The 12453-nt window shown below is 37.6% G+C and overlaps 1 protein-coding gene across 1 annotated transcript; it reads right to left on the reverse strand.

The window, feature by feature from the left end:
* Nucleotides 1-343: 343 nt before the first annotated feature.
* On the reverse strand, nucleotides 344-1629 carry LOC118762717. The gene is made up of 2 exons (XM_036501685.1): nucleotides 1071-1629; nucleotides 344-423 (listed from the first exon to the last, which is right to left on the reverse strand). The coding sequence occupies exons 1-2, from the start codon at nucleotides 1481-1483 to the stop codon at nucleotides 384-386; spliced, it is 453 nt and encodes a 150-aa protein (XP_036357578.1). The 5' UTR covers nucleotides 1484-1629; the 3' UTR covers nucleotides 344-383.
* Between the last annotated feature and the right edge of the window lie 10824 nt (nucleotides 1630-12453).

Below are 12453 nucleotides of genomic sequence, written 5' to 3' on the forward strand. Positions count from 1 at the left end.
AATTTGAACACAGAACGTGAAGACAGACGAAATGCCTATTTCTTTACTACCCACAAGGGGCTAGACACAAAGAGGACAAACAAGGACAGACAAATGGATTAAGTTGATTATATCGACCCCAGTGCGTAACTGGTACTTATTTAATCGACCCCGAAAGGATGAAAGGCAAAGTCGACCTCGGCGGAATTTGAACTCAGAAGGTAAAGACAGACGAAATGCCGCTAAGCATTTTCGCTCGGCGTGCTAGCGATTCTACCAGCTCACGCCTTTGTGTAATCATTAATAATGCCAGTCAATAATATATCAAGAAACAATATCCAATAAATCAGTGTCTTTTTCTTTCTTATCATTGCTTCCCGATTTCTATTTCCATGCGCCGGTAATTATCGTCTGCGCAACATCTCAAGCACGGATCTCATCAGACTGAAACAGAAAATATTCTTGTTTAACCAAAAAATCCGCAATATATTTGAAATATGTTGTCATATTTAATCGTGGTATACAAAAATTACATTTAAATTAATATCGTGTTATAATTAACAGGAGTTAAGTGTCAACTTCTTTTCAGTTGGTTGTTACATATTTCTTAGAGATATTGTATGTTATCTTCCCTTCAAACTCTTCATTCGATATCACAGTTTCTGTTAGCTGTTTTATCTCATAGAAACTTCTATGATTTTTTTCTGCTATCTTTTTATCTCATTGCTATATTGTTTTTTATAGCCATTATCTCTTCTATCCACACCAGCAAATTATATTCTTATTATAACTGCTCTTGTTTTATCTCAATCTATCTACTATGTTTTTATCCAATACTATAAATGCTATCAGTCATCTTCTTAACTATGATTCTTACAAATATGTATTACGTGCTGTGCTTCTTTTAGTCAACATTATATTTACTCAAAATTATTTTCATCTTAAACAAACCGTTTATATCCCCACCATCTTTCTTATTTCAACGTACATAACGGTATTGTTGAATGTGGAAGAATTGTGTCGTGTAGAAGCTGTATACCCATGTTTGTTTGTCATGGTTGTAATTCATATATAACTATTTTATACTGTACCTTATGATTGGATCCATCAACGTAATTTGATGGCCGTAACGGAAACGCATGTCATTTTCAGGCTTCCATTGGTCTGGAGTTATAATTTCACACAGATCTGTCTCAGAAATATTGTCTGAATCTTCGAAGGATTTTATGTTTAACCAACGAATGCTTTGTACAAATGATTCACATTTGTCATATTTGTCATGAAAGACAGAATTTGGTTTGCCTTGGAGATCCAGAGTATTTCGTGGGCTACAGTAAATCACCGTAGGGTTATACGTTTCTATTTTAGGTCCAGGAATCATACAACACACATCAGCAGACTCAATAGCTTCATCTTCATCGAGTTGGATATCATGCTTACAGCGTTTCGAACATTTAAAAAAGGTGGCTACGCAGTTGAAGAATTTTCTTAACCTACCTGGCATTTTTTCAAGTAAGAATTGCAATTCTGCAAGATAAAATATATGAACTAAATCAAAACAAAAAAAAATTAATTCAATGAATGAGGTAAAAGATATCAAACAGAATTTGCTTTGCAACGTCAGGTGAAGATTGAAACAAATGTCCGAATGGCTTAAATGATACGTCACAATTCTCTTCTTCATTGTGAGGTATTTGATTGAGGAGGCGTAATGGCCCAGTGGTTAGGGCAGCGGACTCGCGGTCATAGGATCGCGGTTTCGATTCCCAGACCGGGCGTTGTGAGTGTTTATTGAGCGAAAACACATAAAAAAGTTCCACGAGGCTCCGGCAGGGGATGGTGGTGATCCCTGCTGTACTCTTTCACCACAACTTTCTCTTACTTCCTGTTTCTGTTGTACCTGTATTTCAAGGGGCCGGCCTTGTCACTCTCCGTGTCACGCTGAATATCCCCGAGAACTACGTTAAGGGTGCACGTGTCTGTGGAGTGCTCAGCCACTTACACGTTAATTTCACGAGCAGGCTGTTCCGTTGATTCGGATCAACCGGAACCCTCATCGTCGTAACCGACGGAGTGCTTCCATCCATCATTTGATTGAATAAGCGGATGGAATGACAGAAACACTCTTGCGTTCTGGTTCGTTATTCCCTTAGTTCAAATTCAAACTAAGTCACCTTCGTCTTTCATCATTTCGTAGTAGATATCAGGTCATTAAGAATGAAACGTCCGATTTTGAACTGAAAGTTTATTTTATTTCATCTCAATCAAAGTATGTACCTAAATCATCAACACAACTTTGCCATTTTATCGGTGGCATATTTATGCCGATAGCGAAGAATTCTGGAGAGCAAGAAGGGATGAAATCACGAGAGGTTGTTTTTGCATCTTCTTCAGATATGAAGTTTTTTCCTTGCATAAAGTTATCTAATGCCTGGAAAAGGTGATATAAACCCCTTTTGAATGCGTCCACCACAAATGACACTATTACCCGGGCCTTAGAATAATACCCAAGCAAATATTTAAAACGATATATTCAGAACAGTCACTTCACAGGAATTTATTCAGAACTATTTCAATCACTACTATTACAACCACAGGTCACTTTTAGCTCACTTGACCATTTAAGAGGATTCCAAACATCCTACTACTGTCATACCACTACCGCATTTTTATTATTCTTTCTCTTCTGTTCCTACTTCTTCTTCTTCTTCTTCTTCTTCTTCTTCTTCTTCTTCTTCTTCTTCTTCTTCTTCTTCTTCTTCTTCTTCTTCTTCTTCTTCTTCGCTGCCTCCTTCCTCAGCTACTACTGCTGCTTAAACAATCAAAACCAAGAACTAATATATCAAATATTAAGACTGCTACCTGCTACCAAGCCCGCACAAGAGTAAAACAGAGAGACAAACAGACAGATAAAAGGAAAATGTCCCTTGCATTTGAAAACTTTTGAAATATTTTTAAAAAGCATTTCATTTAATTTTCCCGCAATTTAATTGTTTCTTCTGCGAAAAAGAGACAAAGACTGAAACCGGTATTATTTTCCATTTATATATATATATATATATATATATATATATATATATATATATATATACAATGGTGTATATATGTTTGTGCGCGTGTGTATGTTTCTGTGTGTGAGCATGTGAGCTTCTGTATGTGTATATGTATATATATGCTTTTCAACCGCATATATATATAGATATATGTATGTGTATGTGTATATATATATATATATAAACATATATATATATATATACATATATATATTATATATATTTATTTATATATATATTATATATATATATTTATATATAAACAGTGGAGGCACAATGGCCTAGTGGTTACGGCAACGGACTCGCGGCCGTAGGATCGCGGTTTCGATTCCCAGACCGGGTGTTGCGTGTGTTTATTGAGCGAAAACACATAAAAGCTCCACGAGGCTCCGGCAGGGGGTGGTGATCCCTACTGTACTCTTTCACCACTCTTTCTCTCTCTCTTTCTTCTGTTGGCCTGCTCGCTTAGCCTGTGAGGTGGCGTCATTCGAAGGCTAAAACAATGCGAACGCATTGTGACCAGCGGTGTGTAAAACATCTGATGGTCTGGTCGGTCACGCGATCACGTGATATAAACAGTAGGACAATTATGATTGTCAGTAAATGTGACTAAGGTGTTAAGAAACCATTACATTGCTACAAATAAGAGCTAAAATGATCTAATGCTGTAGTTAAAGCACGTGAAGGAAAACATAAAAAACTAATAGGGACCTGAATGGTCCGAAAAATGCCGACTGAGTATTCTTAATACTGATATCAGTTTCGGTAATTTCCGTTGCCTCATCAGTTAAGCCCGCTCGATCTCGGCTTTATTCTGGATGATTTACTGGATGATTTAGTGATTCGCTAATGTGTACCAATAAAATTTAAATAAACAGCAGCTTGCAATGTTTAACCAAAATGGAGAATTATAATTGTCAGTAAATATGACTAGGCTGTTAAGAAGCGCCTAAATTCTGTAGTTAACTAACGCGAATGAAAACACACTCACACACATATATAAACAAAATCCCCCAAAAAGAAAATAAACAAACGCAATAAAACACCAATTTAGTACAAGTAAAGTATTAGCAGACGCTCAAAGAAGGAGAGAAAGGTGGTTTAACATTTCGAGCAACACTCTTCTTCAGAAACAGAGGAAAGTCCAATAGAAAAGAAGACGGAGGAAGAAACTCGCCAACGATTCACATTTGGTTATATTTTGAAATGTGTGTGTGTGTGTCTGTGTGAGTGTTAAATTTAACTTAAGTTGAATGTCAACAAACCATGTTTGTTTTAGAAGCATTGAGATGTTTTGAAAGATACGGATAAGGAAATGATATTTATTCTCAAACGCAGGATAATGCTAATAATATAGCATGAACAGGATAAAATATCCATATTTTGACAGATGATAGCCGTCCCATCAACACACACACCACATCCTATTACACAGCACAATCACTGCGTTGAGGAGACCTTAGATGACTCTTAAGACCAGCTGCTGACTAACAGGTTTAAAACGCTATTTCTTGCAGACCGGGTGGACACTTAGAGACCTGCTCTTTTGTTGGCCCTTTGTTGTTGCTTAACAAAAGTTATCTTTGATTGAGTACACCTATTTCTTTACTACCCACAAGGGGCTAAACACGGAGGGGAAAAACAAGGACAGTCAAACAGATTAAGTCGATTATATCGACCCAAGTGTGTAACTGGTACTTAATTTATCGACCCCGAAATTCAAATTTTCTCTATATCTTTGCCGTTTGGAATCTGATTCTGAAGGAATGGTTTTGTGAACTAACATACATCTTTTAAGTCCAGATATTGTCTCACAAGGTTCGTGACACATGACACACGTTATAAGAAGCGGTTGATGTCCTAGATCATTACCCATCTGGGCATTATGATTTTCATGTGACTTCATATGGTTCACGTATCTTGCTTTTGACAACAGAACACGATCATATATAATACATATCCAATATTCATTGTTGATTACAGTTCCAATTGTTCCTTTGCGACAGGCCCTTTTAAGCTCAGAGTGCTGAATCGTTTCTTCCACCCAGGTATTGCACCCAATCCTAACAGCACCTCTCCACTTGTTCCGATCAAGAACAGCATTTTCCCAATCACTTTATTTCATATCAGGTTTCTTCGGGTTTTCTTTCACACGGTCTTTATACCATTTCCTCCGTTTATGTTGTGGTCGCTTACCAGAGTTGAGCTCATCATAAGGTATCATGCTCAACGTGGTGTAAATCCGGAGAACTATAATAAATTTAAGCATGACAAAGAGTCACACAAGTTAGGACAACAGCGTAAGCATATTCTGCCTTAGCAACCAGGATATTATAGAGTAGAAATAATTTGTTTCATGCATAACAACTATTTGTAATTTCTGCATACGAGATACGTGTGTCTGAGTGTGTGCCAGTCAGCGAAACAAAAAGATTCAACTCGGTGAGGTTTGAGCTAAAGGCCCAGAACGTTGGAACAAATGTAATGAGGAATCCGACACATTCAATGACTTGGCTACCTCGTGTATGGATTTATACTTTCACGCATATATAGTGAATTCCGACTTCGGGATTGTGACTAGAAAGTTCCTCTCCTAAGTACAAGTCCGGGCAAGGTTGTTTATGGAAGACTAATAGTTGCGCATGCATACCAGCCTCCCCTCTCTAAGCCACCGATGTTGGCATCAATGACAACGCAACTCATATTTACAGCTGAGTGAATTGGAGCAATCTGAAATAAAGTGTCTTGCTCAAGAACACAAAACACAGCTCGGTCCAGGAAACGAACTCACAACCTCACGATCGTGAGCTCATCAGTCTAACCACACACTCATACACACACACACACACACACACACACATTATTATATATATGGGTGCCGATGAAGAAGCAAAAACTCCCGAACAATGACATATACGCCGATTATCCATGTTTTCATCTACGATCTCATTGTGTCTTTTAGATCTGACGTCACGGATACAAAAGTCTTAAAATCAGTACAGGCTATAATTTCTGTAGAAAATGTGTAGAGATGACCTTAAGGCGCGTTATATATATATATATATATATAACACAACGTATATGTATATGTATTTAGAGAGATATACATACATTTATATACATATGTATGTATGTACGTAGGTATGTATATAGATGTACAGGTGGAACTGACGGCTTATAATATCGTAGTAATTCAATAATTCTGTGTTTTATGTTATACACACACATATACGTTTATACGCATATATATTTATACACACACACACACACATAGTATAGATAGATAGATAGATAGATAGATAGATAGATAGATAGATAGATAGATAGATAGATAGATAGATAGATAGATAGATAAATAGATGAGTGTATGTGTGTATATATGTGTATATATGCATGTGTATGTATGTATGTATGTGGATATGTATGCATATATATATATATATATATATATATATAAATGTATGTATTTGTGTATGTGTATTGGCAATAATCATAATCATGATCAGCACCAACAACATAAGCAAACTAATAAACAATAACTACAAACTCATCAGTAACCAAACTGCTCTAGTTGTTTCTTCTGTTGTTGTTGCTGCTGCTGCTGTTGTAGTTGTTAGTGGTGGTGTCGGTGTGGTGGTGGTGGTAGCAGCGGCGTGGTTTATGGTGTGTGAGTGTGTTATTGCTAAAAATTTGTACTTGTTTAATATTTCTCTAACGTTGCTTCTGTTATTTCAAATGTTTCTTAGCGGCTAAAAATATATAGCTAGACTTACTTCCTCTTATATTTCCAGCTTCCACTAATATTGCTGTTATTGTTGCTGTTGCTGCTGTTGTTGTTGTTGTTGTTCTTGATGAATGATGTCCATGATCATGATGAGAAGGAGGAGTAAGGGGAGGAGAATGAGATGACTATTCTGTTGATACCGATTATATTGGAGTTTCGTCTGGTTCTGTTGCTATTTCAGTGTTATCGATTACAAGATGTATTAGATATTTGTTGTTATAAGTCATGCGGCTTAGTTCCAGATTAGCCCCGATGGAGCAGGTAATCCAACCATGCCTAACCCGTTTTATTCTTATTTTTTCAAATTAAACATCTATGACTACATGATTCAAAATATACTTCTTTTATGATATTAGACTGTAATTCGATGTGTATTTAGCTGCTATTCTTGCAGACCGGGTGGACACTTAGAGACCTGTTCTTTTGTTGGCCCTTTGCTGTTGCTTAACAAAAGTTATCTCTGATTGAGTATACCTATTTCTTTACTACCCACAAGGGGCTAAACACGGAGAGGACAAACAAGGACAGTCAAACAGATTAAGTCGATTATATCGACCCAAGTGTGTAACTGGTACTTAATTTATCGACCCCGAAAGGATAAAAGGCAAAGTCGACTTCGGCGAAATTTTAACTCGGAACGTAACGACAGACGAAATACGGCTACGCATATCGCCCGGCGTGCTAACGTTTCTTATTTCTTTATTGCCCACAAGGGGCTAAACATAGAGGGGACAAACAAGGACAGACAAGGGATTAAATGATTACATCGACCCCAGTGCGTGACTAGTACTTAATTTATCGAACCCGAAAGGATGAAAGGCAAAGTCGACCTCGGCGGAATTTGAACTCAGAACATAACGTCTACGCATTTCGCCCGGCGTGCTAACGTTTCTGCTAGCTCGCTGCCTTCACCTATGTTAAAATATATTCCACTCGTAACGATCAAGTTTGGGCGGTGGCGGGTGATCTAGAATTTCATAATCTTTCTTTACTTCAGGCGATAAGAATTGATTTGGAGAAAACTTCCTTTCTTTTTGAAACAGGCTGAGTAACCACGGTGAGGTTTCAGTTTCTCGTTGAAGATACTTTTTTCTTTTTTTCTTTCTTTTTTTTTCATTCTATCACTCTTTGTCTTTTCAACATATTAATGTTCATAGTACTAAGGATCTGATAACATATACCGTTATTGTTTGAATGAAAGCTTTTATTCATATTACGCAATCTCAAAGAGACAAGGTACGTCATCTCCTCCCAAGTAAATTCGTTCTCTCTCGAGGTTACGAGGCGAAATTAAAACCCATTTACTAAAGAAATCTAGATAGAGGTTTTCATACGAACTATTGACCTTCTTGTCAAAATTACGATAATTTATCAGTTCATGTACAGCATTTCCATTTGATTAAAGTGAAAAACTGTCCAACTTCCATTTCAAAAATAAGATTTTTCAGAACCAACATGAGTGTGTTAATATGAAGATTAGGAAATTTCTCTCTGCAATTCCGACATCATACAAATGAACTACATATAATCGCAGCTAGATCTCATTAATTCCTTTCGACAGCAGGAAAAGTCATCCGAAATGTAAGGGCAAAGTTTGGTTTTATAAAACCAATGAAAAATGAAGTTACTTCTTCTGACATGTTACGACAGAACATTTCTCTGATATTGCTAATCTGTAAATTGAAAGTCAAGCAAGCCATTACATTTTTTACACTTATATTCAAACTTCATATTCCGCTCAGCTTACCTTAAAACATCCTCTGTTATATTATAATTCACTACAGTTAAGGCTCTTGTCAGATAGTATTTATTTCTTTCCGTCTAATCACGGGGATGTCAGGATGCTAAAAGGTGTACAATGGTAATCCAAGTCCGTGATGTTCCAAATAAAAGTTACTATTAATTCCCTATCTATGCACTTACCTCTCTTTCATTCGGTAAGAGAATGACAACATAAAAGCAAATTGCGAACCACTTATATCAGCAAAATGAACTGACAGCGCATGTTCTACTTTTCAGCTAATGGCGAAGAATTTTTTTATAGACTGCTGTTACAGCTGCTGTTGCGGCTGAAATTATATCTAGAAATATTTCAACTGTTATACTAATATCTACTCCCAATCTGAAATATGTTATTTATATTATAATGGTTAACTGTATAGTTTGGTCTCTTTAATACTCTAGTTAGTAGCATGGCGAATTTATGGCTTTCCTTTATTGATTTCTTTTGAGTAATCAGTCACAGCTGACTGCACATGTTCGAATCGATAGGGTACCAGACATCAAACCGCAAATCATATTTGTATATCTTGTTAACACCGCTGCAGTGTCCGCGAGCAAGATAAGCTAGATAGTTGATAGTTAAATTTACACAGTTCTAAAAACATATCAGTGAGTAATTATTTTCCCAAAGCAATTCTATGCAGGCGTGGGTGTGTGGTTAGAAGCATGCTTCTCAACCGCATCGCTTCGGGTTCAGTCTCATAGCGTGGCACCTTGGCCAAGTGTGTTCTACTGTAGATTTAGGCCGACCAAAGCCTTGTGAATGAATGTGGTAGACAAGTGAAAGAATATATATATATACATATATATATATATATATATATAATATATATATATATATATATTATATGGGTACAGGACGTCATCAACAGTACAAATAACATGAAATACGTGAACAAACTAGTTAAATACGTAAACAACGAGAAAAATAGGAAACAGGACATATAAACACAGAGAAATGACCCATGGTCACATGAGAAAATGAAAGATGGACGATGGTCACGTGTGTACAATGATAGAGAGAAAAAAGAGAAAGAAGGCAAAGAGAGAGACAGATAGAAAACGGTGAAGAGCGAGGGGGAGAAAAAGGGAATTAGAGAAGGTTACAGGAAGAAAACAGAATAGAAAGTTGTATCAAAAAGGCGAAAATAATCTTACTCGAAAATGGATAATATATAATATACATATAAATAATAAATGAAATCTTTATATATAAAAGTGAGGTTGTGTGTCTGTCTCCTACGATTTAGATTCTTAACTACTCCCACATTTTGCGGTGCAGTTTAACCAAAACCGGGTATCTTATAGTCGTGATTCATATCGAGCCATTCTGTGTATTAGCGTGCGTCTACGATGAGTCTACGATTTAAAAAAAATTTACCATCATTTTTTCCATTTTAATGCCTTTTCTTCGCTATTAAATAAGGGAAGTAACTCTCTAAAAATGTCTACGATGAGTCAACGATTTTAAAAAAATACCATAATTTTTTTCCCATTTTTAATGCATTTTTTGGCTATTTTTTGGCTATAACTCTCTAAAAATGCTTATATAGTTATTTCCCTTACAAACCCGAGCAACGCCGGGCGATACTGCTAGTATGTATATATTAATTACTGTGTAATTAAATGTAATGCATCCATTTCCAAGTAAGTATATATATATGTATGCGTGTGAATGTGTATGTGTGGGCGTCTCTATGTTTGACCCCCACCCTACCACCGTTTGACAACCGATGTTGGTGTTTGCGCCCATGTTCCTTTGCAATTCGGCTAAAGAGACCGGGCTTAAAATTTTAAGTACTGGGGTCGATTCACCAGACTAAAATTCTTCAAGGCAGTGCACCAGCATGGCCGCAGACTTAACATGCATGGGACGTTAATGCCCACTGATGAGGTGACAATACGAGAGCACCATGTCAGAACTGTCTCCAGTAATTGCTGCAATAATTAAAAATGTTATTATTTAATGAATAATTTGTTTTTAATTTCATCGATGCATGGCTATTTTCAGTTATTACTATTCAATACCGGATGTACGGATTAGCTAATCCTAATTAAACAGTGATGTTGTTAACAGTTGTAATTACGAACAGCATCAAGAAAATGGTAGGTGAAGATATCCGTGATCACCGTGACCGACCAGGCCATCAGATGTTGTTACACATCGCTGGTCACAATGCGCTTCGCATTGTTTTAGCCTTCAAATGACGCCACCCCGCTGGCTAAGCGAGCAGGCCAACAGAAGAAAGAGTGAAAGAAAGTTGTGGCGAAAGAGTACAGCAGGGATCGCCACCACCCCCTGCCGGAGCCTCGTGGAACTTTAGGTGTTTTCGTTCAATAAACACTCACATCGCCCGGTCTGGGAATGGAAATCGCGATCTTACGACCGCGAGTCCGCTGCCCTAACCACTAGGCCATTATGCCTCCGCAAGTGAAGATATACATTTGGTTAACTTACAGTCTTGTGGTTTACAAGCTTGCTTTTCAACGATGCGTTTTGGGGTTCTATTCTATAGCGTAGAGTCTTAGGTAAGTGTTATATAAAGCAGCCTCCACAGTGAAAATAGGTAGATGGAAATCTGTGAAAACTCATTGGTAGAAATTTTCCTTTGTTTAATTATTTGTTTAATGAGAGAGTTAGACTTCGTCGCCAGGTTGTAACCTACCCATTTCTTTACTACCCACAAGGGGGTAGACACAGAGAGGATAAACAAGGACAGGCAAACGGATGAAGTCAATTATATCGCCCCCAGTGCGTAACTGGTACTTAATTTATCGACCCCGAAAGGATGAAAGGTAAAGTCGACCTCGGCGAAATTTGAACTCAGAACGTAACGGCAGACGAAATATGGCTACGCATTTTCGCCCGGCGTGCTAACGATTCTGCCACCTTGCCGCCTTCCTGGATGTAACCTACCATCTGGTTATTAGGTTTCTAATGCGTGCATTCAGTTCAGCTCTTTCCATCATCATGTAAGCTCTAAAAATCCGATCATGGTTGTAGGCCTTCCTTTCCCACCAATATCACCGTTGTGTTAACAAATACTATATGGATATATCTTTAAGCTACTTTATGTTGCCGGATACCGGTGGAGTTTGTTGCTTGCTGATTTCTTTTGCTTCAAATAGTCATCAATAACATCTTACACAACACTGTAAATTCAAATAGATGATTGTATAAATTTCCACAGATATATTGATGCTCTTTTCCCTGGAAATCTATCACCCCTTTCTTTAGAATACTGTAGGTATACTACATAAAGACGAAGTCTTTTTCGTCTTTATGTAGAAAATCTACGTGCAAGTAATCAGGTAATTATAAAACGATAAACGTCGCTCTTTTAAAGCCTAGCCAGGCTCATGGACCCGGTTTCTGTGGCATATGTGTACCCCTCAGGTGGACGGGACGCCAGTCCATCGCAGCGTTACTCGAGAAACAGAAAAAGAGAGTGAGAGACAGTTGTGGCAAAAGAGTACAACAGGGGTCGCCACCCCCACCCGCTGCCGGAGCCTCGTAGAGCTTTTAGGTGTTTCCGCTCAATAAACACAGACAAGGCCCGGTCTGGGAATCGAAACCTCGATCCTCCAACTGCGAGTCCGCTACTCTAACCACTGGGCCATTGCGCATCCACAATCAGGTAATTATGATGTATTTTATTCTGCCTGCAAGCTATATATTTAGGAAGAGATGAACTTAGCACTGATAACAAATGAATTGGCAAAAGCGCTGCTATATTTGCTGCAGTTAATGTTAATATTAATATCGCCTTGAACATCGAAATTGCACTTGAAATGGCATGCGTGTTTACTGGATCAATATAAGAGGTCGTATTTCTTTGACAGCACAGTAGTCAA

Source organism: Octopus sinensis, linkage group LG3, assembly GCF_006345805.1.
Source record: "Octopus sinensis linkage group LG3, ASM634580v1, whole genome shotgun sequence".
Classification (NCBI taxonomy): domain Eukaryota; kingdom Metazoa; phylum Mollusca; class Cephalopoda; order Octopoda; family Octopodidae; genus Octopus; species Octopus sinensis.

Bases quoted from the DNA above. Each gene is read 5' to 3' on its own strand.
- LOC118762717 (XM_036501685.1), bottom strand. From the start codon at position 1,483: ATGCCAGGTAGGTTAAGAAAATTCTTCAACTGCGTAGCCACCTTTTTT. The intron at 424-1,070 runs GTACAGTATAAA...TTTCTGTTTCAG, and splicing joins TTGATGGATCCAATCATAAG to TCTGATGAGATCCGTGCTTG.